The 27,644-nt window shown below is 50.4% G+C and overlaps 1 protein-coding gene across 1 annotated transcript in view; it reads right to left on the bottom strand.

Annotated features, from left to right (window-relative positions):
* Positions 1 to 1,924: 1,924 nt before the first annotated feature.
* The window catches only part of KAZN (kazrin, periplakin interacting protein), a 435,768-nt gene continuing 410,048 nt past the window's right edge, over positions 1,925 to 27,644 (bottom strand). Inside the window, exons 9-15 of the mRNA XM_063106370.1 lie at positions 21,841 to 22,046; positions 21,153 to 21,271; positions 15,002 to 15,233; positions 13,414 to 13,515; positions 12,732 to 12,898; positions 3,735 to 3,849; positions 1,925 to 2,089 (exon numbers count right to left, since the gene is read on the bottom strand). Of these exons, the coding sequence (XP_062962440.1) occupies positions 1,925 to 2,089; positions 3,735 to 3,849; positions 12,732 to 12,898; positions 13,414 to 13,515; positions 15,002 to 15,233; positions 21,153 to 21,271; positions 21,841 to 22,046 (1,106 nt within the window). The remainder of the gene's footprint in view (positions 2,090 to 3,734; positions 3,850 to 12,731; positions 12,899 to 13,413; positions 13,516 to 15,001; positions 15,234 to 21,152; positions 21,272 to 21,840; positions 22,047 to 27,644) is intronic.

The following is a 27,644-nucleotide window of genomic DNA, read 5'->3' as shown; positions in this document are numbered from 1 at the left end:
CTGCCTGGAAACCCTGCCTTTGCTGCTTCCCAAGAGGCTGATTCTGGAGTCCCAGGTCATCCATCCTGAATGTGGCTTGGAGTGACGCATGGCACCAGGTTAGAGGGAGGTCTTACCTTTCCACTCTGAGCTGCGTACTCTGCAGTTTCTGGACCCCCTGGGTGAGGCCGAACAACATAAAGATACTGGGGTTTGGAACCTCAAAACCAAGCCATATACTAGAAATTCACCCCCTGGGACCTGGAATTAGAAAGATGTCTTTAGGAAGCTAAACACGCCCCATCCACCAACTAGGCATTTGGTTTCAGGTAGCAAGAAAGGCTGTGCTCATCTTAAGGTTAGAGAGAAAACCAGGGTCCTTGGCATTAGGGAAAGGTAATTCTCAAGTTCATCAGGGTCTGGCTTTTCCCATGAGGGGAAACAATTTGTTTGAAGAACTTGTGCTTTGACGGTGCTCATAGGCTGACACCGGCTGCAAATCTTGAAAGCTCGAATCTCTCCCTGACTCCTGGAAGTCAAGCATGATGGCTCCAACAGATGGTTCCCTTGATAACTGTTGTGTAAGTAGAATCCTAATGCACCGTCCTTCCCTAAACATCATACAGCAAAGTCATCTGGTCCATGAGCTCAGGCCGCAACCCTTGAGCCAAACTGGTTTTCAAGGTTGTGCTCATGGGATCTCTTAGTCTGCTGAGCCCTGTTGGGGGCTCTTGGTGAGTCTAAACATTAAACATTCCTTGTCCTCCTTTTGCACATTATTCCAACCGGAAGAGTTGGAAAGAATTAGTTCGATGTCAGTTCTGTGTTGTAAATGGGAAATTAGACACTCCCCCTCCCTACCCCGTAACTTCCCATTGGCTCCTGAGAGGTTACAAAGTGTTACAGACATTAGCAAGTGTTAATCTTCACAATGTCCCTGGGAGGGAACCAGAAGTATTGTAGATAAAGACTTTGAGGCACAGAGAGGTGAGGCCACCGGGAAGAAGCCACACAGCAAAACAATGGCAGGTCAGGAAAGGGGCTGGGGCCTTTCTCCACCAACACTTAATGACTTTGTCCTGGGGGTTTGTACCTCAGGGCATCAGTCAGCACACCTATGTTTCAGGTACAGGGACATTAATTACCACAGAGGTTTGCTGGGTTAACAGTGACAAGCATTTCCCTGCCCTAGATCCTAAACCCATAGCCACACCTGGTAAGGTTGTTGCTGACTGAGCTCAGTCATCTCATCTTTCATTCTGATGATGGGCAAACAGCTCTTCGACAGGTCCACCCCATGTGACACAGAGCTTTGAAAGTGCAAGGAAGGACCACCCACCCTTTGCATTCTCCCAAGAGAGATTTAGTGATCCAAGTCAGAATCCAAGTTCTCAGTCAAGGGGGAGAAGGATGCTGCGGCCAAGAGCTCCTCCTCTGACACCTCAGCAAGAGGCAGCACTTCCTGCCACCTGGGGGCTCTGCTCGCCCCTAGCACAGCCTATGCACTGGGCTCTGGGGTGTCTGTTTGGAGTCCCACCTACTCCTTCTGGGAGGGCATTTTGGGAAACTCAGGGCCTCTTTCCTCCTTGGCAGCTCAGTTCAAGTCTCCCAGGACCACTTGAAATGCTCAACAGCTGAAAGTTGCTCTGCGGTGGAGCTGGCACATCCCAGGTTACAGAGGGGCCGGGCCCTGTGACAAGTCCTCCTGACCAGTCTCCTGTTGAGCAGGAAGGTCCATGACCCTCCCGAGACAGGCAGGCTGGTGTCTTCTCTCTTCCTGGCACTCCCATCTGAAATTGCAACAGTCTGTTGAGATTTTGCCCAGGAGTAAAGGAGCATCCTCAGTCTGAGGTCACTGTGTACAGGAGGGATGGCACCAGGGGCCATTGGGCTGCTTCTCCTTCCTGGGTCTTTCTGTGTTGGGTCTGGTGAAGCCATTGGTTCCTTACACATTGGTGACCTCCAGGCCATTGTAGCCTTCCAGACGGCACTGCTCTGGCCTGCCCTGTGGGTCATCATCTCCACAATCTTCGTTTTGAAGAGAGCCATAGTCATCATGGAAATCGGGGTCTTTGCTGCTGAAGCCTCTTCCTATCTTCCCCAGGGGCAGCTGGGAAGAGAAAAATAAGACCAAAGGACAGGAAAGAGAGAAACAAGAATCGAATGTCTGAGATCTGGGAAATGTCTCCAATTCGAATTGCTGTGTGACCTTGAGTAACTCACTTCACCTCTCTGTGCTCTTTCTATTTGCAATAATACTCACTACTCAGGGAGACTGAGAGGAGTCTGTGAATTAACATTAGGAGAGAGTTTTGTGTTATCAAGGGTGAGGATAAATATTGTTAGTCTGGTTATTCACATAAGTCTCTTCCCTTCCTCCTTTGTGGCAGGAGAGTTGGTTATATTGGAGAATACCTGTGAGAATGAGCAGGAGCATGAGGTCTGACTGCATTCTCAAGTCAAGAAGGACTATTCTAGCACTGTCTGGTGTGGCACAGAGAATGTGGGTTTGGAGACACACAGATCTGGTTTCCTATTCCTGCTCTGTCACTGTGTGACCTTGCACAAGTCACCTCCCCTCTCTGAGCCCATTTTCGCAGCCACAAAATGAGAATAGCAATACTAGCACTGTTGTAACGAGCGGAGAGCCCATCTGTAGAGCACACAGGAGGGTGCTGGTGCAGAGTAGGCACTTGCTGAATGCTGACCATGATTATCACACAGCAGACCCTCAAAAATCTCTCTCTTACTTATTTTGAACATAGCTGTATGATGGTAGTCCTGACGGTGCTTTGTAATTATTTACTTGACTGCCTTTCTTTCTAGACCAGTGTTTCTCAACCTTTAAAAAAAAATTATTATCTCTTAAGGAGATTTCTTAGACAGTTTTTCCCTAAGTTCACCTCTACCATGAAACCTTAATACCACAGATATACTGTACATCTGTTTATGTACATATGTATATCTGTGCTGTTACATAAAAATAATAAAATCCTCCCCAAACAAATTTTCACTTCTTTGGGGCAATATTGCCCCCATTAGAATGCATGTTCTAGAATGGAGCATCCTAAGGATAAAGGTACTAATTTATTCATGCTTATACTACCCACCCCACCCCCATGTTTAGGATTGTGCCTGGAACACAGCCAGTCCCCACGCAATGTTTGCTGAATGGATAGGAGGATTTGGGGTTATCTGGTTCTGCCATCTGTGTCTACACATTTCCATTTAGGAATCTGTGTCAATTGGCACCTATGTGATCAGACCCAAACCGCACGTGTTTTCATGCTGCTTTGTTGGAGCCACCAGAGGTTCCTCTTTGCTAGTGGTGAAATCACGGGAGTTCCAAATCTAAATTGGTGGTTCTCTGAGTTTAGGGCACATTGGAACCCTCTGGGCAGATTGGCTGCATGCAGGAGACCTGCTGCAGGAGGCTGGGGAGGGTCCCAGAATCTGCATGTGAAGCAATGGCTCCAAGTGCCTCCAATGCAGGCAGGTGAGAGCTGCACTTCGAGATACCGTACTTTAAGCTTGTGAGGACTTTGTCCCTGGGCCTGAAACATTGTGTAGGTCCCTAAGAAGTTGGCATCTGGGGCATCTCTCCTGGATGCACCTGTGACCTGGCCCATCGCTCACCTTCACAGGCCAACTCAGGAGCCACATAGGTCCAGCTGGGAGATGGCAACCCAGCCCAGAGACAAAAAGACCCTTCCCAGGTGTACAGGACTCACAGGTGGATGCATCTAGTGACTTACCCGGCCAGCCTTGTGCTTGGTGCTGCTGCTGTTCTCCTCCTTTCCTGCCCGGGGGGTGCTGGAGGCCCTCCCGGGGGGCGTCCCAAAACGCTCAGCCTCCCGGATGCCTGTGGAGCTGGGGAGACACCCATTTCGAGTCAGCAGGGAGGCTCAGTCACCTACTGCTGCCCAGAGACACACATGCTCACACACTCACACTGGTGACATGACTGTGACCGCTGAGATCTCTCAGAATGTCCTGTGTGCTGTCCCCGGGCTCAGCTCTTTAGAAATGAAACCCTCAAATTTGCCTAGAGGTAGGGACTGCCAGCCCTGCATTAGATACAGACGAGGAAAAGGAGGCGTGGAGGGATCGGGCGGTTTGCTCGAGATCACATCGGAACCCACGTCTCCAAGACCGCTGCAATCCTTATCGGGAAAGGAAAGCCTTGCAGGGGAGTCCTCAAATTGTAGCTAATTAGACGTGATTTGAGAAGCATCAGGAAAGTTCCCCCACTCTGCATTTGAAACCTCTGCCCTCCGCTTGACTTGTTGCCTGAAGTTGTCCCCGTTGCTTTCCTCCTTGTGTAAAAGCATTGAGGGCTTCTGTTAAAATAGGATTTGGCAAAATACAGCTTGCAGGCCGAATCCAGCCAGCTGACTGATCTTGTAATTCAAGTTTTATTGGAACTCAGCCACACCCATTTGTTTACATGTTGTCTGTGGTTGCTTTCTTGCTGTAATGACAACCCATATGGCTCTGAAATCTCAACTTGTTTACTACCTGGCCTTTTACAGAAGAAGTTTGCCAACCCCTGCGTTAGAACGTTGATACTGTGGATAAAGAAACCGAGGCTTCGTAGAGAGTATGGAGTTGGGGCAAGAAACCTGGTCCAGAGTCAGGAACCTTGAACTTAAGAGTTCCCACCTGCCTTCTTTCTCTCTTCCATTTTGGGCAAACCACCGTCTCCCATGGTCTGCAATCTTTCTTTCTTTGGCTGCAGAGTTGGCTCCGGCTGCAGCAGAGAGTTTTCTGCACTTCTGTCAACCTCACCGAGGCTGTCCGGAGTCTTTCCAGGGGCTTTGGCCAGGCAGGTGTGATTGAAGTCCTGGATCTACTGGTTACTGGCCCTGTGACCTAGACAAGTCACTTCATTTCTCTAAAGCTTGGTTTCTATGTCTGCAAAAGGGGGATTGTAATAGAACCAGCCTCATAAAGTTGTTGTGAGGATTAGTTAAAAAGTGCTTTGCAGCTCAGCGGGAAGCCAATAAATGGCTGTGCTGTGGGTCAGATGGGAACCCCAAAAGTTCGCATACTGGAAACTTGTCTCCATTGTAACAGTGTTAAGAGGGTGGAAAATCCAATTACGGTATTTGAAAGGTGATTAGGTCTTTAAGAGGTGATTAGATTATGAGGACTAGGTCCTCATGGATGGATTAATTCATTGGTGGAGTAATGGGTATGGTTCTGATGGCTTTATAAGGAGAGCGAGTGAGCAAGTTAACGCTCAGCTCATTCTCACCATGTGACACCCTATTCACCACGAGACCCTATAGAGAGTTCCCACCCCAAAGAAGGTCCTCACCAGATGTGTTTCCTGGACTCTGAACTTCCCAGCCTCTGAAACTGTAAGAAATAAATTTTATTTCTTTACAAATTACTGAGTTTCGGCTACTCCATTATAGGCAGCAGAAACAGACCAATACAGGCTGCAATAATGATGCATATTAACATTTAAAACATATTACAAAGGAATTGGCTCTGGCTGACAGGCAGTCAGGGGCAGGCTATGCAGGAGCTGTGAGCCATGGTTTGGGCCACCAAGGAGTTGGACTCCTTAAGAGAAATGAACCTTCTTGCATCTTTTAAGCTGCCTCAGAGAAGTTCTGCTTCTACTGGTGGCAATTTTGCTGAAAAGTTCCAGAGAGGGGAGGGGTAGGAGACAGCACTGCTGACTGAAGGGCGTATTGAGCTATGTTCTCAAACTCCTGGGTGCCAGGGGCTTCCATGTAACAGGGAGGCATGTGCTCTACGGTGGGTTAGGAAATAAGGTCTTCATTAATGACTGCCCTCTCTCCTCCACCTGGAGATGAGATTACCCAGGTCCAGTGGTGAAGCAGCTCTCATTGCAGAAGCCGTGAAAACCTAAATCACGTAGCCAGCAACGTTTGCTCTCTTGCATAGATGTGCATTAAATCCCCCTGACTCATGGAACATCAGTGGTCACATGAGCTTGGGAGAGCCCCAGTGTCCCTTCTCTTATTTTCACCAAAGAGGAGACAGAAGTTCAAAGAGGCTACACAAGACACAAGGTGGCAGGGGTGGAAATTGAACTCGGGCCTCTAAGATTAGGATCTAGATTATGGTTTTCCCACCTTGGGATTAGGGCAGAATAGTGGCTGCCACTGTGGACTCGACATCAGGAACCTGGCCCGATCCCTTTACATTTGTGTCAACTGGGCTACAGTTCTGTCCAGCAGGGTTAATGACAGCACTTCTCTCATAAGGCCATTGTGAGGATTAAATGAGAGGATACATATAGAGCGCTGAGAAGTGGCTGAAATAAGAGTAATTGCTGTGATTGTGTCTTGCTGTGACCAACACAGGCTTCGAGGACACAGACCTGGTTTGAGTCCCTGCTCAGTTGTTCCCTAGCAGTGCTCTTGTGTGAGTTGATTACCCTCCTGGGCCTCAGTTTCTTCATCTAGACAACAGCTCTGGTTCTAAGCTATGCCCTGAACAGAAAGTTGCTCACAGTTTAGTGATTATTTGGTGGGGGGGAGTGGGATGGGGCAGAATCTTATAAAAACATCACCTTCTAGTGGGTGCCTGAAAATCTCAATGCGCCCCCTCGACCTGGCTCCATGGCCTGCTGAATGACCCGAGAATATCCTTCTCTGCCCATTGCTGGGACCTCTGGGACGTAGGCTTGGGAAGCGTGTCAGCCGAAGAGGTGGGTCAGGCGATGGGGTCCTCTTACTCCATGGGTTTGAGGGTGAGGTCTGTGTGAGTTCATTTCAAAACTGCTTTTCTCCACTGAAATGCTGCTGAGAAAGCTGGAGCCAGTTGACAGACAGGGGATGGTCATGTTGCCAACTCAAGAGGAAACTGCTTCACTGGGATACGTTAGTCTTTGTTTGAAGCCAGGGGACAGGAACTCAGTTGCTGCAGGGTGTCCCTGTGTCAGGCAGCCCGCGTGCAATCTGCCTCACTGAGTCTTCATAAAAAAGCTGTTAGGTTGGTGTGAATCATGCTCCCATATTACAGTTAAGAAAACTGAGGCTCGGAGAGGTGAGACCACTTGCTCGTGTTCAACACAGCTAGGGAGCCAGGATTGTAGCCCCCTCCAGCCACTCCCCTGTGGAGGAGTGGGAGGCAGCGGTGGAGGTGCTGGGGGTGGGCTTGGAATAATAATTGCTAATATCTGTGCTGTTGGGGGCCTTATGATGTGCCGGTTCCTTCGCCAATTGCTTTGCACATTATTGCACCTCCTCTTCCCATCAGCCTTTTGGTTGGCAGACACTGACTATGAGCCCCATTTTGCAGAAGAGGAAGGCATGTTTCAGAGAGGTTAAGTAACTTGTCTAAGGTCACACAGCCAGGAATTGGTCCTGCTGGGATTTGAATCCAGGTTGCCTGGCACTAGAGTGCCATGAGGAATTTTGGGTAGGGCTGTAAGGAATTCTATGGTGGTGCCATACATCTTTGCTTAGATGTCTACTAAACCAGCTCTTGCCTGGATGGGGAACCAAATTCTTTCGTGGATAAGCAGAGCCCCTCAGAGACCCATTGAAAAGGGGAAACAGAGGGAAGCTGGAGCTGAAGCAGACCTTGTTCTGGTTGTTCCAGACCATCCACCTCTGAAGGTTTCTCCTCTCTGTAAGCTTCATGAAGGCCGGGACATACATCACTTAAGTGCCTATATGCAGCAGGTGCTTAATGACTGTTGAGGGTGAGTTTGATGGCAAAAGGGTAGCACTATCCTGGCCTAGATCCTAGTGGAGAGAGATCCTAGTTCCAGGAAGAACTTGTGACTAGGAATGCAGAGACCTGGGCTTCAGTCCTGCCCCAGCTTGCTGTGTGATCCTGTGCTAGTAGACAGCCCTCTCTGGGCCTCTGTTTCCCTGTATGTAAAAGGAGAAGGTGGGACTGGCTGGGAGATCTCCAAGTTCTCCTCCAGCTCTGGCAGCCGGGAGAGCCAAGACACCAAGCACTCTGCTGAGGGGTAAGGACCCTGCCTGCCCAGAAAATGCTGTCTGGGTACCAGTCACGGGACAGTGTGGGATGACCAGGGGTCCCAGTTACACATGACACTGATGAGGGTTCTGAGGCTTGGCTGATGGTCATCCGGTAGGGCTGAGAAAGCTGTGAAAGTTGACAGCCCTGCTAAACACCACGGAATCTGGACTCTGATGTGGCCCAGACACCTCAGGCCCTGGAGGGCCAGGGGACAAGGCTGGTCTCTCAGAGCACGGGCTGCAGTTCTGGAGATCGGGAGCCAGACCCGTTTCTGTTCCCTGGAGAGGCCGGCTCCCTCTACCATGTCCCATTGGCTCATCAGCCGCCTTCCAGCAGGAGTGGGGGAAGGACAGATCTATCGGGAGAATGGCCCTTCATTCCCAGGCACTCTGGGGGCTCTGAGAAAGGGCTATTCCTACCGGTACCGGGCCATGTTTAGAAAGGAGCAGAGATCAAGGGAGACAGAGACAGACAGTGAGACAAAGAGAGAGAAACAGAGACAGTGAGACAAAGAGAGACAGAAAGACAGAGACAGAGAGAGACACACACAGACAGAGAGACAGAGACAGTGAGACACAAACAGAGACAGAGAGAGGTTTTGATTCCTCCACTACTGCAGCTGACCCTGGGACAGAGGCTCAGAAGTGCCCTGGGAGAGGCGCAGGGAGAGGCGCAGGGAGAGGCGCAGGGAGAGGTGCAGGGAGAGGCAGCTGTTACTCAACACCAGTTCTTCCATTGTTCTGGCCACTCTTCCAGCCTTTAGGGCAGCAGCAAAGTGTGGTGCTTTAAATCCCAGCTGCACAGCTTATTAGCTTTTGGCCCCAGGCAAGACATGCAATGGAGCTGTACCTCAGTTTTCTCATGTGCAAAATGGGGCTGGCTCCCTGCACCTGCCTCAAGGAGGTGACTGTGAAGTTCTGGGCCCTGGCCTGGCCCATGGCAGAGCTCAGTGAATGGACATAGTGGTTTGACAACCCCACCCTGTAGCCGCCCCTGGCGAGGGAAGGAGGAGGGAAGGGAGGAAGATGCCAGGCCGACTGCCATTCTTAGAAACAAAATGGGACACTTTGAGGCTGTTGGTCATGAGGGCACAGGAAGGGGAAGAGTATTAATAAGTGAGATGCAAAGTTTGTCTGATGCTTCAGAGGCCTAAAGAGAACCCTTCACAGCCCTAATATTCAAACAGAATCCAAATGCACTAAGGGTGGAACCTGTGCCATCCCTGGCTTTGTGTTAGGGACAGGACACACCATCTGCAAAGCATGCACAGGGGCAGGTCACCCATTTTCATCAAGACTTCACTCAGCTCCTCTGACGCCCCAGCAAGTGCCTTTGGGATGCCCCCGCTCCTCCCTGCACCCTTTTTGTCCACTGGTTCTATTTCTCTGGATCTTTGTTGCACAGTCCTATGTGTGACACGTTGGCACTGGACTGGGTTTAACAGGAGAAGCAGGAACTCAGTGCGTGTCAAAGCAGATACCATGAGACAATGTCATGTGGTCATGTGTGCTGTCATGGTGATGGGAGGAGGCTGGAGAAGATGACGTCATATCAGGACTCATAAACTCTTGGTGAATGTGCCTCTCCTGGAGTCAGCCTTGGGCGCCTATATTACCTGACTCTCTGACCATGGGTTGTAGCACATGGTGACTATAATCTCCCAAGATGCTCTGAGCTGACTGGTCCATCCCCCTCTTCTTTAAGTGATCACAGGACCTCAGGGGTCACACCTGCTGGGGAGTAGGACCAGGTACTCATCAGCCCCCTTGAAGCTTCCAAGCATGGTACGTGGTCACTGGACAAGATGTCCTTGCTTCCTTGCTGGCAGATGCTAGCACTGCCACTGACTCCTGTCTGGTCCTAGGCAAGTCACAGCTCCTCTCTGAAGCTTTAGCGATGGTCCCTTCTCACTTGGCTTCCCTCACTGGGGGTGGGGGTGGGGATCAAATTAAATGAGGAACACGTCAGCACTTTGCTGATGATAAATTCTGTTATCAATATGAAGGGTTGCTGTTAGTACCACCACTGTGGTCCACCCAGCCTGGGATTCAGTCTGCGATGGAGTCCTGGGTTAGCCCCTGGTATCTATCTCCATGGCCAGGGATGTTTCTCAAACTGGAATCTTTCCACCCAATCGAAAGCATTCTGAAAGGACTTGCTGCAAAAGGCTAGCACCCCTGCCCAACCTCATCCTTTGTTTCCCCTCTCCCTGGAAAGGCAAGTGTAGCAGCAGAGAAGGAGCAGGAGACGGAGGGCCGTGGGCAGGAGGGTTTCACTGCCTGGACTATCACAGAGACATCCGGGGGCAAAGCTCAAAGATCTTGATGAAAAGAAACCTGTCAGATCTCCCCAAGTGTCTCATCACAGGCCTGGAGACCACCATCGCCCCTGGTGTTTGCCTTAGCTGGGGACTCTTGCAGTGACAGAGGTGGTCTCTAAAATCCCTTAGAAACCCATGGAGTTCCGTGTCCCCCCAGCTTACTGAGTCTGTTCCCTGGCCCGTGACAGGGTGTCAGCAAAGGGCTGACATGGTTCTGAGCCACAGGGACCTTGACTCATGAGCCATACGCAGACATGTGGGGGAAGGCAGTGCCGTGGACAGAGGGGATAACGGGGATGGGCGTGGAGCCTGAAGCTGGCCTACCTCAGTCCCTGGCTGACCAGCCTCAGGTTCCTCAGGTGTAAAATGAGGAGTCAGGACTGAGTCCATCTCCCTCTTCCTTATCCTGTCACCAGGGTGTCCACGGGTTTCATATGATTCCCAGAGGAGTCCCTGATCTACCAAAACACAGGGGCCCACCCTATTTGTCCCCACCAGAGCCATCCATGCCTGGTGCTCGCCCATTAGTCCCAGACCGTCCTGAACACACCAGTTACCCCACATGTGGCCAAGGGTTTAATCAGATACACTGATGATGCCTGCTAATGTTTAGCTAGTGCCGTCCCTCCAGGGCTCAGAATATTTTAAGCCTGTTACAAATCCTGTCGCTCCAGAAGGAAGGTTAGGGGAGGTGGAGAATTCTGAGCAAAAAAGCCTTTTTTCTTTACCTATTGATTCATGGCTCATGCAACGAGGTTCTTGTCAAACCTCGGTCTCCATAAGAACTACTTCAAAATCTAAAAATGCTAAAAATGTAGATCCCTGGGCTCTGCCAGCAGATTCTTGTCCTGTAGGCCAGGGAATCTGCATTTCACAAGAGTCCCAGTGATTTTGCTGCAAGGGCCTATGGGCCTCATTTTGAAAACAGCTTGGTATTGTCCTGCCAGTGGGGAAGGGAGTCCAGGACACCTGCACCCTGCCGCAGATGCACAACCTTCTTCTGAGCCTCAGTTTCTCCACCTGCATAAAACAGGGAGTGACCCAGCTGCTCCCCAAGGCTCCATGAGGTTTAAACATCAGGCCCGAGCCAGAGAGCTCCAGGTTCAAATCTGTGTTCTGTCAACAAAAATTGACAAACCTTTCACTAGACTGATCAAGAGAAAAAATAGCAAAAACTCAAATTACTAAAACCAGGCATAAGAGAGAGGGTATTTTTATAAACTTTAGAAAAATAAGAGATTATAAGAGAATACATAATTAATGATTAACGGTATGCCATCTGGCTAACCTAGATGAAATGAGCAAATTCCTAAAAAGATATAAACTACTGCAACTGACTCGAGAAGAAACAGAAAGTCTGAATAGGCCTTTAACAAGTAAAGAGATTGAATTAGTAATCAAAAAGCTTCCCACAAAGAAAAGCCTAGGAACAGTTGGCTTCACTGGTGAATTCCACCAAATGTTTATAGAATAATGAACACTACTCCTTCACAGATTCTTCCAAAAAACAAGAGGGAACATTTCTCAGCTCGTTCTATGAGGCTAGTATTATACTGACATCAAAACCAGACAAAAACATCACAAGAAAACTACAGACGAACATCCCTTATAAATAAAGATGCAAAAAAGATCAACAAAATACTAGCAAACCTAATCCAACAACCCGTAAAAAGGATTATACACCATGACCAAGTGGGATTTATCCCAAGAAGGCAAGGTTGGTTCAACATCTGAAAACCCATCAATGTAATTACACCATGTTAATAGAATAAAGGGCAAATCCAGGCTCTGCCACTTACTAGCTGTGTAGCTTGGACACATAGCTTGGCCCCTTTGAGCAAATTTCTCCATCTATAAAGGAGGAGTAGTGATATCAATCTCTTGGCACAGGAGGATGAAATTAGCGCACATCGCAAGTGCTCAACAAATGTTAATCTAGCCCTAAGTGCATCCTTTTAAAGGGAGAATCCACTGGGAAGGGGCCTGGCTTATCCGCCCTGGTATTAATTCACTGGTCACTTTTCAGATGAGGAGACTGGGTGGGTGGGCTGACACGATCTGCTCACCAGGACCGTAAAACACCATTCATATGCCCGTTCCTGCCTCCAAGCCTTTGTCTCCACAGTTACCGCTGCCTGGAATGGCCGTCTCAACCTGTTAGGCCAATGCAAATCCTCCCAGCTCAAGCCCACCCTCACATGGCTTTCCTTACCCACTAGTGCTCGCTTCTCCTTCACTAAATATCCAGGTGTTTTTTGGATTTAACATACATTTTATTCAAGACCTAACTGTGTTCTCGCTAAAGCACTTTGCTTCTCTGAGCCTCAGTTTCCTGATCTGTAAAAGGAGACCACGGTGGAACAGGTGGGATACAGCGAGTGAGGGGCTGGGATGGGAAGCCAGGACCCTCTGCTTCCACGGCCTGCGAGCTGTACCCAGCAGCCCGGTGAGCACTCACTTGGCTGGGTGGAAAATGGTGCTCATCTCTTCCGCCAGGTGTCTCCGGAGGATGTGCTTCCCACTGGGGATGCCCAGGGCAGTGGCCATGGCCTCGGCGTTGAACGTGGGTTCCAGCACCAGTACGGCACCGTGGACGCCACTGTTGGTCAGGTTGTCTGCGTACTCCTGAGGGCAAAGGCACGAGGTTGGTTCGCCTGAGGGACCACTCCACTGGCCCGAGGGGACTGCCCTGGTAGCCTGAAGGGTTTCCCAGCTCCAAGTGGGGATATGTCCCCAATAGCCAGAGCTTGACCCCTTGGGGACCAGTTAATTTAATAGTGATGAGGACCCCCCTGACCCACTCTTTCAGAGCCAGGAGGTGGGGGCATCATGTCCCTGGCATAGCCCCTGACCCTCGCAGGCAGCCCATACATATTTGTGCAGAGAAAACATGCACCTGGCGCTCAACCCCACACGTGCTTGGGCAGGTGAGGCAGGCTCAGCCTCCCCACCCCACGTGAGACAGGCCTCATGACACGGGGGTCCTACTGCAGGGGGTGCCGAGTCGTTCCCTCCTTGAGAGTGATGGAGGCAGGTTATTCTTGCCCAGTTCACACAAAAACAGATACTGATTTGCATGCATATTTGCATGGGATTTGCATATGCCCCAGAGTCACCCCACACCCACCATCACCCCTCACCTTTAGGTCGATATCTCGCACCCACTTGAGCACCCGCTGGTTGGTCCAGACCACGGGGTCAGTGTTCTGTGTCTCGCAGCGGGCCCGACGCTCCTGGAGAGCCTTGGGGAGAGACAGGGGTCAGCTGAGGGGTGAGGGGGCACCCAGGGGTCACATGTGGAGTGAGGGTCCACGGTGCTGGCTGGAACCTCGGTGTGCCTGAGTGAAGAGGAGAGTCCTGGTTGGGTCAGCCATGGCTGCTTGAGCCACATCATTCCGTGGCTCAGCTTTTCATTCTGGGAAATGGGCAGAAGCCCCTTCCTGGGGTGGAGAGAGCCGGGAGCGCGGCGCTGGGGTGAGACCCATGCAGCTGCCTGGTTCCGTGTCCCCTGTCCGCTGTATCCCGCCCTCAGCTCGCCTGACATGAGCAGGTACTGAATGAATATTTGGTGAGGCCTTTCCATGTGGGGGCCAAGGCTCCTGGGGGTCTGCCCAGTCTCTGTGGCAGCTAGTGTCACGTTGGTATAAAACAGCACATAAAGTGCCCTGCAGAAGGGTCAGCCTGCTGCCCTCACAGGACTGACTCCTTAACAGTGCTCCTGGGCCCGCAGTGGACACACCTTTGCCAGGGCTCCCTGACCCGCAGGCCCCTCCAGCATGCCCTTTTCCACATATAACTGTCATGATCTTCTGCATCTGCCGACTTCACTAGATGTGGGCTCCCAGAGGCCAGGGCCTATGCCCTTGTCACCTCCCTGTTCCCAGGGACCTGCAGCTCAGGTCCCTTCCTCAAGGGCACATGCAGGAGATGCACTGGGTGGGCCCTGGGGACCTGAAGCAGTTGCCCTGTGCAGTCTGGCTTGGCAGAGCTCAGAATCAAGGGGCATTCAGAGTCCAAACTCTTTAACAGGACCCATGGGTCCCTGGTGACCTTTGCAGCATCTCCTTCATCTCCCACCACTTCAAACCCAGCCGCCCACTTGCACAGGACTCAGTTCCTCTGCCGTCACAGAGCTGTCCTCTGGGCCTTTGCCCATGCTGTTCCCTTTGCTGGGTTGCTTTTCCCCTCCCATCTTCTACTGATCCCTGGAATTTCTCCTTTAGGTTTCAGTGCTGGCACTACCTCTGGGAAGCCCTCTCTAATCCCCTTGGAAGTTTCTTCTCTACGTTTTCATAAAACCCTGGGCTTCCCTCACTTCTCAGAGTATGGTCACCACCACCAGCTTCTTTGTGGTTCTTCTTGATAAGCGTGTGCTCTCAGAGGATGAGGGTTCCCCGCTTCCCCCGAATTGAGCTCAGGGCCTGACCCGTGTCCAATGGGTGGTTGCTGGAAAGAGGGAGAGATAGAGGAAGGGATGGATGTATGGATGGAGAGATGGATGGACAGACAGATGGATGGATGGACGAATGCATGGGTGGAGGGATGGGTGGACAGATGGATGGATAGACGGATGATTGGATGAAAACGGATGCAGGGACAGAGGGCTGGATGGACAGATGGACAGATAAGATAAGTGGATGCTTAGATGGACAGACAGTGGATGCCAGAGGGTAAAAGAGCACAGAGGAAGGTGCCCCCGCCCCCCAGCCCCTTTCCCCTGGTCCTCACCTCCCTGCTGAAGTTCACTTGGTACAGCAGCTCAATCCCCAGCAGGATGCTGACCTGGTGGAACTTCTTGGACACGTTCAGATGCTTCTCCAGGTCCCGCTTCATCAGGGAATTCAGCATCCGCCCGTCAACTAGGTGGTTTTGGAAGGCCTGGGAGTACTGGGACAGGCCGATGTCATTCAGCCAGGCCTTGGCCACCCAGTGATGATCCAGGTCAGCAGCTTTGGACAGACTGGTGAGGAGAGACACAGCCAGAGAGAGGGATGCATGGGGACAGGTGGCAGAAACAGAGTGACAGGCAGAAATGGGAGCAGAGATGGGCAGAGACCAGGAGAGAGGAAAAACAACAGGAACAGGGACGGAGTGGAGAGACAGAGGGAGGACAAGGAAGGAGCAGAGATGGGGAGACAGGCGGGTGGAGGGGAGAGAGAGGCAGAGACAAGACAGACACAGAGAGACAGAAAGAGGCTCAAAGAATGGAAAGCCATCAACAGAGACAAACCGAGGGAAACACAAAAGAGAAGAGACCACGTTCAGGCACACCGAGAGTGAAAAGGCACAGCGACAGAGCAGAAGGGACCTATGCAGCAGGAGGCAGTACCCCTGTGGACCCCCACCCCGCCAGCCTCTGTCCACCCTTGCTTTCATGGGGGCTCTTTGTCCTTGAGACCACAAAGCCTTGGCCTGGCCCATCAGGCACGTCCCTGCCCAGATCACCCCCTGCTGCTCTCTGGTCTCTTTGCCTGTTTGGAGAATATTATGAGAGGTGACAGTGATCTCATGGTGGAGTGTTCATGCACAGCCTGCTGGGCACATCCTGATCCACTACTCGCTGCATGGGGAACGTGACCTTGCTCTTCACCCTTTGCAAACGAGAGAGCCCAGACTGCCGAGGGCCACACAGACTTAAAACCCACGTTTCGCTTATTCTAAGTCCTCTCTTTTACCACCTCACCACCGTATCTCTGACTTCGATGTGTCCCACACAGAACTGACCCCAGCGCCATGCACATAGTAGGTGCGCAATGAATGCTCTGAAAATGGAGGTGGTCCATCCATGTCATTCCTCTGCTCGCCACACGGTGGCAGCCTCGCAGAAGAGAGGACCGCGGCATCCCACCTGCGCAGGGACTTTGAGAAATGACCTGAGCCGCTGCCAGGTAGGAGAGCAACACTGTCTACGTGGCAGCCGCGGGGGTCCGTGAAGGGATCTAAATGAAAGGGAAAGTGGTGGGCTTACAAAGTGATGCCGCCATCCTCCCTGGGTGTCAGCCATAGATAGCTGATCATGCCACCGCCCTGCTGACGGTCCTAGATGGCTTTTCACTGTCCTTCCTTCCTTCATTCCACAAATACCTATTGAGCATCTCACGCTGTCATATAATGGGCTCATTTTCCCCCACGCTCTCCTGCCTCAGGGGGACACCCATTTCCAGGGCTCTGGGTTGCATCTGTAAATGCAGGCTCACAAATTCACCTCTTTTCTCTCTTCTGAGATCTTCTCTCCTCCCCCAGCTTCTAACTAACTGCACTCTTGACACCTCCAGGCATCTCACATTTAATTGGCTCCAGACAAGACAACCAGACCCTCTCCCAGCTGTTCCCACCCCACCATCATCCAGCTCCTAAGCCAGAAGTCCTGTCCCCACTTGCTCCACCGGTCAGTCTCTGTCTGTCACCTTCTTTCCTTTCCTGGCTGCAAGCCATGACAATCTCTAGCATGGATTTCTGCAACTGCCTCCAAATGCCCCCCTCCCCCCACTGTTGCCCCCTTGTCCCCTTTTAATCCACATTTCCCCCTCCCCCGGCTGCCAGATGGTCCTTTAAAAGCGTCAATCAGAGGCACCACTCCCCTGCTTAGCATCCTCCTGGGGTTTCCCTTTGGAGGAATAAAATCCAAAGCCTTTTGAGTGGCCTGCAAGGTCCTGCCACACTGCCCTTGGTGACCTGCCCCTCTCACACTGTGCTCAGGCTCTTGGGGGGCGTATCCCAGGATGCACTGAGCTTTCTGTCCCCCATCCCCACCTCTCCCTGGTCCCATCTCCTTTCAGCCCTGCCCTGGCTTATCCCTTCCCATCCCTTGGCAGTCAAGTCTTCCCTTTCTCTGACTGTGCTGTCTAAACTTGCTCCCCCGGCCTGCTGTCCTCTGTCCCTAATTATTTCCTTCAGAGCACTAATCACACCTTGAATTTAAACAATTGTACTTTGTCCACTAGTTTACTTTTTCTCTCCCCCACACTAACGTATAAGTTCTGTGAGGACGGGGACTATTCACTGCTGAGTAGTCAGCATAGTGCTGGACGCGCACTGATACATAGACACTTGCTGATACTTGTTGGAAGAACGGCTCAGGGAAGAGTGGGATCCCGGCTTCGCTGCCCTTCCCTCTGTCCCCCACCTCCCAGAACCTCTTGGGTGTGCCCCACAGGGCTTGGCCACCTCCCCAGGCCTGTTCTGCCCACCCCCAACCTGGTTAACTCCTACTGACTCTGCTGAGACATCTGATCTCCCAGAAGCCTTCCAGGACTCCATGCTGGGTCAGGGGCCCAAAGCCCCTGGGAGTCCCCCCGTCCCTGCACCTGTTAGGCTCTGGTTAATTGCTGCTCATCTGGCCAGCTGCCTCACTAGACTGTCAGCTCCTGGAGGGCAGGCCTGGGTGTGGCTTATCTACAAATGCCCAGGGTCCCCACCTGGCTCAGAGTTAATGCTAAACAGTGTTTGCTTTACAGCCAGGTGCACAGATGACAGAGCAGGGCTAGTGCACTTGTGACAGTCCACCTGGAGGCTGCCTAGACGGAGCTCCTGAACTGGAACTATCTGGCCCAAAACAGCCCTTCTAGGATAAAAAGGTCCTGGGGCAGAACCTCTCCCAGCCCCAGCCTTGTGACAGAGGGACCCTTCCTGGGCCCCAGCCCTTATCACTCTTTCTCCCGGGCAGGAGCTGGAGCTCAGAGCCCTCTGAGTCAGATGCTGTTGAGCTGGGATTGTCACTGATGAGACCAGAAGGTCCTCTTCTCCTGTCTGAAGCAAGGGTTTGCTCAGCAAATCAACAGTGCAAAAGGATTTGGAGTAGAGGGCTGGGGAGGGGCACCTCGCTTCACCCACTTGAGAGAGGCCCATTTATAATCAGCGACATCCATCTGCGTTCCGACAATTACTGTGCTCCTGCCCTTCACAACGGTTCTCTTTTCATTAAAGTTGTCCCCATGGGGCCTCAGCTTGACGACACTTTCCAGCTGTTGGTTTGAGCTAGTGTAAGAGCCCGAATTGAACAAAATTGCATGGCTTTAAAAGTAACTCAGGCATTTTATAAAATTTGTCATTTTCCTGTCCCCAAACTGGAGTCAGATTAGACTCTGAAATCTGAGAATGGGCACAGAATTTAGACATCATGTGGGTCACTATACAGCACAGACAATGGGAAGCTGTCTGGCTCTAATGTCTTAGCTCTGCAACCTTGCTCCTCCGGGCCTCAGCTTCCTCATCTGTAAAATGAGAATAATCCTGCTTGCCTCATGCAGTTGTGAGGACTAAAAAAGTAGAAAATGTAAAAGCCTTAGCGCAGGGTCTGGAACGCACTGAGCGTTCCATAAATAACAGTAGTAGTGGAGCCGTCTTTGTTGTTTTTAACACGTTTTTAAAGGTGACATGGAATAGTGGAAAGGCGATTGGCTTTGAAGTCAGATATTTTGTACTGTGACTTTATGCCTAGTACTCCTCTGCATCTCACTTTCTGTATCTTTAAAGTGGGGATAAGAAGGTCTATCCTGCACTGAAATTGTGATGGTTAAATAAAACCGTGTCCATAAAGTGACAGGGGATGGCTTGGCAAGGGCTTGGTGGGTTTTGTTCCCTGTATTTTACAGATAAGGGGAACCTGGCCCAGAGACGACAGCATCATGCTTGTGGTCACACAGGATGTCATGGCTGGAAATGTTCTTAAAGATGACCTCGCTTGGGGTTTTTCCCCCAGAGTCCACAAACCCCTAAAAGTTCTAAGGGTGGGCCAGAGGGCCCTGGAATGCCAAGTTGTGAAGTTTTGTATATTTCTTCTGGGGAAAGGGTCAAAAGCTCTTAGATTCTCAAAGGGACCATGATCCTGAAAAGTTTGAAAACTGCTGTCCTGATTTAACTCCCTTCACTTCACAGGTGGGGAAACTGAGTCTCTGGGAGGGCAAGGTCATGGGGCAAGTTAGAGACAAGTCAGGTTTCCACAGGGAATGGAAAACTCAAGATAGGACCTCTGTCTTCTCCCGGAAGCCCTGGGGCGTCTCAAGTGGGGACTCCAAATCCTGCTCACAGCTCCAGAGTTTTTCAAAACCTGTTCTCATCTGGCCACGCATTTGAGTCCACCCCTTTCTGGGCACCATAGACTCTCGGTTCCTGGAGGTTCTCAGGGTCAGCTACTGTTATGGATTAAATATTTGTCCTCCCCCGCCCCCTGAATTCATATGTTGAAGTCCTAACCTCCAATGTAAGGGCATTTGGAGGTGGGGCCTTTGTGAGGTGACTAGGGTTAGATGAGGTCATGAGGTGAGGTCCTCGTGATGGGATTGGTGTCCTTATAGGAAGAGACCAGAGCTCACTCCCTTGCTCTCTCTTCTGTGTTAGGACTAACAACAAAGTGAAGTGACTTTCTGCAAGTTGAGAAGAGAGACCTCACCAGAAACAAACCGTGCTGGCACCCCAATCTCAAACGTACAGCTTCCAGAACAGTGAGAAATGAATTTCTGTTGTCCAAGCCACCCAAGTTGGTGGCATTTCATTATGGCAGCCAGAGCAGACTAAGTCAGCCACGTTTCAGGGGAACTTGGGCAGTGACCCGGACTCCCCAAAGTTTTGAGAGTCCCATCCTGCTCAATGAACACAGGCAGCCTTTACAGGCCCTGCTGGGTGTGGGGTGAGGGGACAGGAGGGGTTTTCAACTTGGGTGAGTGATGGTGAGGGCTTTTGGGGACTGGGGGGATGGAACTGGGTAGCCGGTGGGTGGTGAGTGGTAGGTGCTTATGGGACCCTCAGGAGGAGAAGCTGTCCCCTGCCCCCACTGCCCCTCCCCCACCTCTCAGCCCCAGCCCCGTGTCTGGGATGAGCCAGGGTCCTGGCTCACTGCCAAGGCCGGGAACCTTCCTGCTGCCCACTTTGACCTGCTCCCCAAGTGTCTGACCCGGTGTGGGTATCTCCTGCCACCTGGTGGAATCACGCCAAGGGCCCCTCTCCTAGACATGCATGGATTTGGTTTTCCTGCTTCCAAACCAGCCTGATTCTCCACCCCCAGCCCCTTATTTATGTATTTATTTATTTATTTATTTTTAATCCACAAAGCTGCTTCTGCAAATAATAGCACACACCACCAGGTTTGATTAATTAACTACATGAAAAATGATGGGGAAACCAGTGAAGGAGATAATTATGCAAAACAAAAAGTGTCAGATTTACAAATCTAGTTCCTCCCGGCAGATAATTATGCAAAACAAAAAGTGTCAGATTTACAAATCTAGTTCCTCCCGGCTCTGCACTCTGAGAAAATCTGGCTCACAAAGAGTCAGGAGCGAGGCAGGCAGGAGGTGGGGTCGGAGTGGGGGGTGATGAGCCACGGGGGCAGGGTGGCCTCGCGGGGCCACACGCCTGACGGGAAGGACCTCTGGCCATCCCAGCTGTGCTTGCTAAGAGGAGCCCCTGCCCACTGCCCGTTCCTCTGTGGGGGAGATTTCCATTTGATCTCCTCTGCCTGCTTCTGCTCCTCCTTGCCTTGGGTTGTCTTTCCTCACCCCGGAATGGTAGGAGGTGGAGGTGGAAAAGGTTAGCGGTGGAGGACACACTCTGGTCCAGTTCGCAGACTAGCTCGGGCCACCACGGAGGTAGCGTTCTGAGGGCATGTGAGGCTGCCCCGATCCCCATACTGGGGTTGGGGGAGGTCACAGGGCATTTTGGGCCTCATGTCTTCCTTGTGTGTCTATCTCTCTATGGGAAGGACTGGTCCAGAGCAGGACTGGGGTGTGCCGGGGTCCCCTGGCCAGTCTTGTCCCTGGATCATTTTAGTTACACCCCAGCACCCCCCACACCTGGCCCAGCCTGTAGTGCCCTGTTTACCCCACCTGTGTGACTGGAGGCCTAGGGTGGACTCTGTCCCTTCTCCCTGGGGCTGGCTCACCTCCTGCCCGCCTCGGCGTCGCGGTAGTCCTCGATGGCCAGGCGGAGCTTGCGCCGGTGCAGGGAGCTGCACACGCCCAGGCCCAGCTCCAGATCCTCGTCACTCAGGCTCAGCAGCACCTGCTCCCGGGAGGGGAGGTTTAGGGTGGTAGTAGGAAGTGTTCTTGGCACCTAAGACCCCCAGGACCTGCTGCCGGCAGGGGCCATACCCCAGAAGGGGCTCCTGTCCCCCTCCCTCTGCCCACCTTTCCATGCAGTCAGGGCAGGACACCGGAGGCTTTTCTGCAGCCTGCCTTGGGGCCTCTGCCCCATGAGATGGGTGGAATCACCTTTCAGGCTGGAAGTGCCTCCCTTCAGCTAGGTAAAGGAAAGTTAGTCCCACTTTATTTAATTTTATTTGTGGCTGGCCAGTCTGGGGATCCGAACCCTTGACCTTGGTGTTATCAGCACCATGCTCTCTCCCGGGTGAGCTAACTGGCCAGCCTAAAGGTGAGGCAGCTGAGGCTCTGAAGGACTGTGGGTCTTGCTAGGGGACACCATGATTTATGGGGGACACCAGAGCCTGAACACAAGTTGGCCGGCTCCAAGCTTGCACCTGCTCCTGACCCCAGGGGTGTGAGTGGGGCGGGGAGAGGCCATCTGCAGGGATGATGAGGGGGGCATCCCATGGTGGGCCCGGGGCTGCCTACCTTCCCGCTCTTCACGTTCTCTGCACAGGCCTTGACGTACATGGGCATGGCCATGACCACCTCCAGCCAGGCCTGGACGGTTCCGGCTTTCCAGTGCGACATGGGGGTGGTCCTGACCAGCTCCACCTGCTGTAGCCGGTCCATCTGCTCCTCACCCTCTGACAGGCTGAGGCTCTGCCGCGTGGGGCTGCACTGGCTGTCCGAGTCTGCAACACACAAGTGCACACGGCCACGCTGGGGGGACAGGGTCGCAGCGCATGCATTTCCTCTCTGCAAAATCAAAACGGCTTTTCCTTGTTTGATTGCCCCTCCCTCATTACAAAAGTAATCTATATCCCTTGGAAAGAAAAGAATAATGAAAATTTAAAAAAAAAGTTATTCCAGAAAGAAATAAAAATAAAACAGAAAATGAAAGTCAGTCTGTGCCACCCAGAGACAGTATTTAGTTAAATATTCTTTAGGATACACGAATACCCACGCTTACAAACGCACGCCACACCGCCCACATGCTTACACAACGCGTTCTGCTTCATAATATGCTTTTTTCACTTACACTGTGGAGGACATCTTTCCGTCTCAATAGAGATTTGCTGTATCTTTTGACTGCACAGGATTCATTGAGAAGATGCTCTGTAATTTATTTCACCTGCCTCCTGTTGATGGGCATGGGGGTTGTTTCCAATTTTTCGCTATTGTAAACAATGCAGCGGCAATCATCTTTGGGCAACTGGGTGATTTATTTTCTTAGAATAAATGGAGCCCCAGCTCCATTCCTTAACACACTGAAGCCTGTTTCTGGAGTAGCCCTCATAGACAAAAAAAAAAAAAAAAAATCTCTCCACCAGCATTTTCCAACCCCATTCTTCAACGTATGGTCAACTGCATCAATACCTGGTAAACATGCAGAATTCAGGTCACACAGACCCAGCAGAGAGGAGAAAAGAATCTCTCTAAAACAGGGTTAACTAGGTACCAAAACAGACAAACTCAGTACCATGAGAAATGACAAGTAAAACAATCAGGTTCATTTTTAATAAGCCTGATTAGAAATGACCCTGCTGAATATGTATCATATAAATCATTATAACTATGTAGAAAATGTTTACCATAAATAAAAACAGGGCACAATAGTTAAAACAACAGGTGGCAAGTTCATAGTTCATAGTTACCGAGTTTGGGTGCTGGGGAGAATAAGGTTATTTTATTCCTGCTATACCTTTGTATTATCAAAGTTCCATAAGAAACATGTACAGTTTTATAATAAAATATTTGTAGAAATTAAAAACTAGAAAGCAATATAAATGACTATTGATGGGAGTTTTTTTTTGAATGAATGACGTTTCATTCATATGTTGGAATATGTGCAATTAATGAGAAAACTGTCACAGGAGAATATTTTTAACATGGGCAAATGTTTGCAATCTACTGCCAAGTGGAAAATAAAAAAAAAAAACAGCAGGTACAATGTAATCCCAACTGTATTTTAAAAATTATGTTTATATATAATATAATTATAATTATATATCTACATGTGTATGTATATACGAGGGCTCTTCGAAAAGTTCACAGAAAGATTTGTATTATCTTTTAATTCCATGAACTTTTCCATGAACTTGTTGGAGTTCCCCCATGAATGTGTGTGTGGGGGTGTGTGTGTGTGTATGAAATAGGAGATGGATAAATGTTAGAAGTCTTTATCTCTGGAAAGGAGTGATGGGTCACTGTGCATGAGTGAGTGTGTGTGTGTGTGTGTGTGTGTGTGTGCGCGTGTGTGTGTAATTGTGTGTTCATACTTTTATGTTTCCCAAGTTTTCTGCATTGACTATGTTATGCTTGAAATTGAAAAAGAACCCCACAGACTAGAAATCTTACTTTTTCAAATTACAAAGCCCCTTCCCCCAACTCTTTCCCTCCCTCCATTTTGAACTCCTTGAGGGACTCTGAAAATGGCTGCATCTGCTTGGTGACTGCACACTCATACCTCACCCTCATCTCCACCGAGACCTTTCTCCCAAATGCCCTGTGCCTCAGTTTCCCCCTCCATAAAGCTGTGGGCTGCTGTGGGGACTCAGTGGCAGTGATTGTAACGAGGTTGTCTGTGCCAGGATGAGCAGAGGTTGAAAGGCTATGCCAACATTATTACATTTTCCTTGTCTGGCGGGTTGGAGGCCTCTTTCCCCCTGGGGAAATGGCAGAAGGGCATGGAGCTCTGAGCACCTGTGTTGCCATGGTCCCCCGGGGAATGTGGAAACAGCCCAGCTGCCTCTGCAGCCCTGCCTGGGGGCCCCGGGTTCCTGCCTGGTGGGATGGCTGCCTGGCCATGGGGCACAGGCCTGAGCCCAGGTGCCAGGCTCCCAGGGATGGGCTCGGCTTGCAGGGAAGTCTTTCTGATCAGGTCCAAGACTCCAAGTTCTACACAGGGATCAACCACAGGCACCCAAACAGGGTGTCCTCCCTGGCTTGGAGACAGCCTAGAGCCCCTTGGGAGGATGTTAGCCTGACCAGCTTCCCCTTGTCTTGTTCCTGTAGCTGAGTTCTACTTTTCTTCCAAGCGTCTGGGAAGATGAGTGTGACATGTGGCCAAATCTGGTTCCCCGAAATTCCAAGATACACCTGTGTTGTCTATTTGGACCAGGCTTTGGAGTTGAATAGACCTTGGCTGGCTTTGGGCAAATTTCTTGAAGCCTCAGTTTCCTCATCTATAAAATGGGTATAATAATATTTGCCTCCTAGGTTGATATGAATATTACAAACTCTGAATACGAAGCCACAGTAGGCCCTTAGTCAAGAGTGGCTATTATTGGTCATAAGGGACCCCTCGCCTGGGGCTTGGGCACTTTTTGGCCACACTTAGAATTCAGCTGCAGCTGCCTCAGTTGCAGGGCATTCCTGGATAAAATGCTTCTTGACTTCAGCTCAGGTGCCCAAGGAGGGAACACAGTCCTCATTGTCAAGTGCAGCAGGGCAGAAATTCCTTGTCCCGGCTAGACTCAGGCCTGGTCCAGGTGGGAGGGGCAGGGCTGTCTATTCTGTGCCCAGGTGGATGGGTGGGGGGGCCTCTGCAGCACTTGGCTATGTCTTCTCCGGTAAAGGAGAGAAGCAGCATGGGAAGGGGACAGGCAGCAGAAGGTGGGGAGCAGGAGTCAGAGAGAGAGAGCGAGCCAGAGAGAAGGAAAGGAAGAGAGACACAAAGAGCAAGGCTTTGGGAGAAATGGTGTCCCGGAAGCGACAAAGACAAGAGGTACACAGGCAGAAAGAGAGAGGAAGAGGGGACAGAGTGGGCTGTGGAGAAGGGATGATGGAGACGTGGACAAAGAAAGAAGTTAATTTCTGGTGTGCATGTGTGTGCGCACGCGTGTGTGCATGTGTGTGTGCACGTGTATGTGCATGTGTGTGTGTGGGGGGCTTGTGTGTTTTTGTGAGTGTGGGCCTCAGGCCTGTGACTGGCTGCAAGGGGTGCTGGCTTCACGGCTCCTGTTATTCCTGGAGTCCAGGCTCTAGGAGTGCCAGAGGCCATGCTGGCTTCTAAGATCAAACCACATATTTTGGTTTCTGTGAAGACAGCTATTCATCCCACACCTCCTCCGGCCCCCTTCTCCCCCCCAGGACCGAACTCCAAGGAGATGGTGTGGCAGAAGGACTCAGGAGAGGCGTCTTTGGGATCATAAACCATTAATTAAAGGCAATTTCCAAAATGCAGGCATTATGGTGCCAGATTTTATGTCTGGGATTCCATCAATCCTGGGTTTTATTTCCCCCCTTTTCGGCTGTGAGAGTGGGAATAACTCATGTTTATAGCCAGGCTGCTCGGCGGAAGGGCTGAGGCTGGGTCCCTGTGGAGTCCCTGCCGCTAAGACGCAGCCACTCTGGATCCTTCTGAACACCAGGGGACTGTGGGGACTTTGGAATGAGGTTCCGCATCCTTCCACCCACTCCAACACACACCCACACACACCCACACCAACCACACAATATCAGTAATCTTGAGTACGACTATTGAGATTTCTCCCAAGTGGGGTGTGCAGAGGCAGCTGTGTTGGCCTAGCATGGGGGTGAGCAAAGTACCGCCCTGGGGCCAAATACAGCCCTCTGTGTGTTTCTCTAAATAAATATTTTTAGCGGATCACAGCCATGCTCATTTGTTCCATGTTGTCTAAGGCTGCTCTCAAGCCACAATGGCAGAGTTGAGCACTTGTGACAGAGATTGGCCCACAAAGCCTAAAATATGTACTGTGTGGCCCATTACAAAAAATCCCTGGCTTAGAATTTAGAGCTTGGCATTGGAATATAAGAAAATTGGATTTGAATCTTAGCTCTGCTGCTTTCCACCAGCTTGATAATCTTGGGGAAGTGTTTGAAATGTTCTCAATCTCAGTTTCCCCATCTGTAAAATGGGCATGATGATATGCCTGATCTCACAGGATGATGTGAAGACTAAATGAGAGGATGTAGGCTAGTGTTCAGCCCAGTGTCTGGCATACAGTGGACACTCAGGGACTGAATGGGGGCCTCTGTCTTCTGCAGGCTCATGTCACTTATAGCCTAGACCTGCTCTGTCCAGCATTGTAGCTACAAGCCACATGTGCCTATTAGGCACCTGTAATGTGGCTAGTCTGTGTCGAGAAGTGCCTTAAATGTAAAATACACACTGGATTTTGAAGACTGAGGACAAAGGAAAAGAATGTAAACTATCTCCTTAATAATTTTAATATTGATTACCCATTGAAATGATAATATTTTGGGTGTATGGGTTTAAATAAAATATATTATGAAAATTCATTTTACCTGTTTCTTTTTACTTTTTAGTGTGGCTAGTAGAAGATCTAAAATCACAAATGTGGCTTGCATTGTATTTCTGCCAGACAGAGCTGGTCTGGATGGAAGACGGGTTTTTTGGTTGTTGCTTAATTTCTCATTCCATTTTTTCTCCTCTGTTGGTTTGATAGTTAAGCTCCAACTTAACTCTTCATTCCTCTGTTTTTAGTGTAGTCCTTCTCAAAGTGTGGGCCCTGGAAGACTAGCATCAACAACGCCTGGGAATGTGTTGGAAATGAAAATTCTAGGACCCCATTCCAGAACTGGACAGAAACTCTCAAGGTGGGGCCCAGAGATCTGTGTTTTAACAAGCCCTCCAGGTGATTCTGGTGCATACTGAAGTTCTAGAACCACTGCCTTCGTAGTTACCCTTGAAAACTTCCTAAGCACATTTAACTTAACAAAACTTGGTGCTGTGGATTGATTGAATTGTGTCCCCAAAGTTCTTACCTTAATTCTTACTGTAACTGTTGAGGGTGGGAAGGCCTATTATGGTCATTGAAAAGTGGGGCCTTGGAAAGGTGATTAGATTGCAGGACCATGGGTAGTAAATGGATTAATGATGATGGTCAGGGCTGTGTGGTTCTGAGGGATTTAAAAGGAGAGCACTGAGAGTCTCTCTCTGCTTTGCCATATTCTGCCACGTGAGATCCCTTGATCCCCCACCATCAAGGACTTCACCAAATGTGTTCCCTGGATTTTGGACTTTCCACCCTCTGAAATTCTAAGCAATGAATTTTGTTGTATTATAAATGATCCAGTTCCAGGTATTTTGTTATAATCAACAGAAATGGACTAATATACCTGGGGTTGATTAATATCTTAATGACCTGTCCTAAATAGTAAGAATTATTTAAAACACATTAATTCTGATCACTGTCCCTGACTTATATGCTCTCATGCTCGGTATTTTGATTCTGTCCTTTTCTAAACCCCATAACTTAGATTTCGTCATCATGATTATTTTATACTGATCATGTTTGCTTAAA

This window comes from Cynocephalus volans, chromosome 8 (genome assembly GCF_027409185.1).
Source record: "Cynocephalus volans isolate mCynVol1 chromosome 8, mCynVol1.pri, whole genome shotgun sequence".
In the NCBI taxonomy this organism is placed as follows: domain Eukaryota; kingdom Metazoa; phylum Chordata; class Mammalia; order Dermoptera; family Cynocephalidae; genus Cynocephalus; species Cynocephalus volans.
Note: the sequence above shows the minus strand (reverse complement) of the source record. Positions and strands in the feature narration are given on the sequence as shown.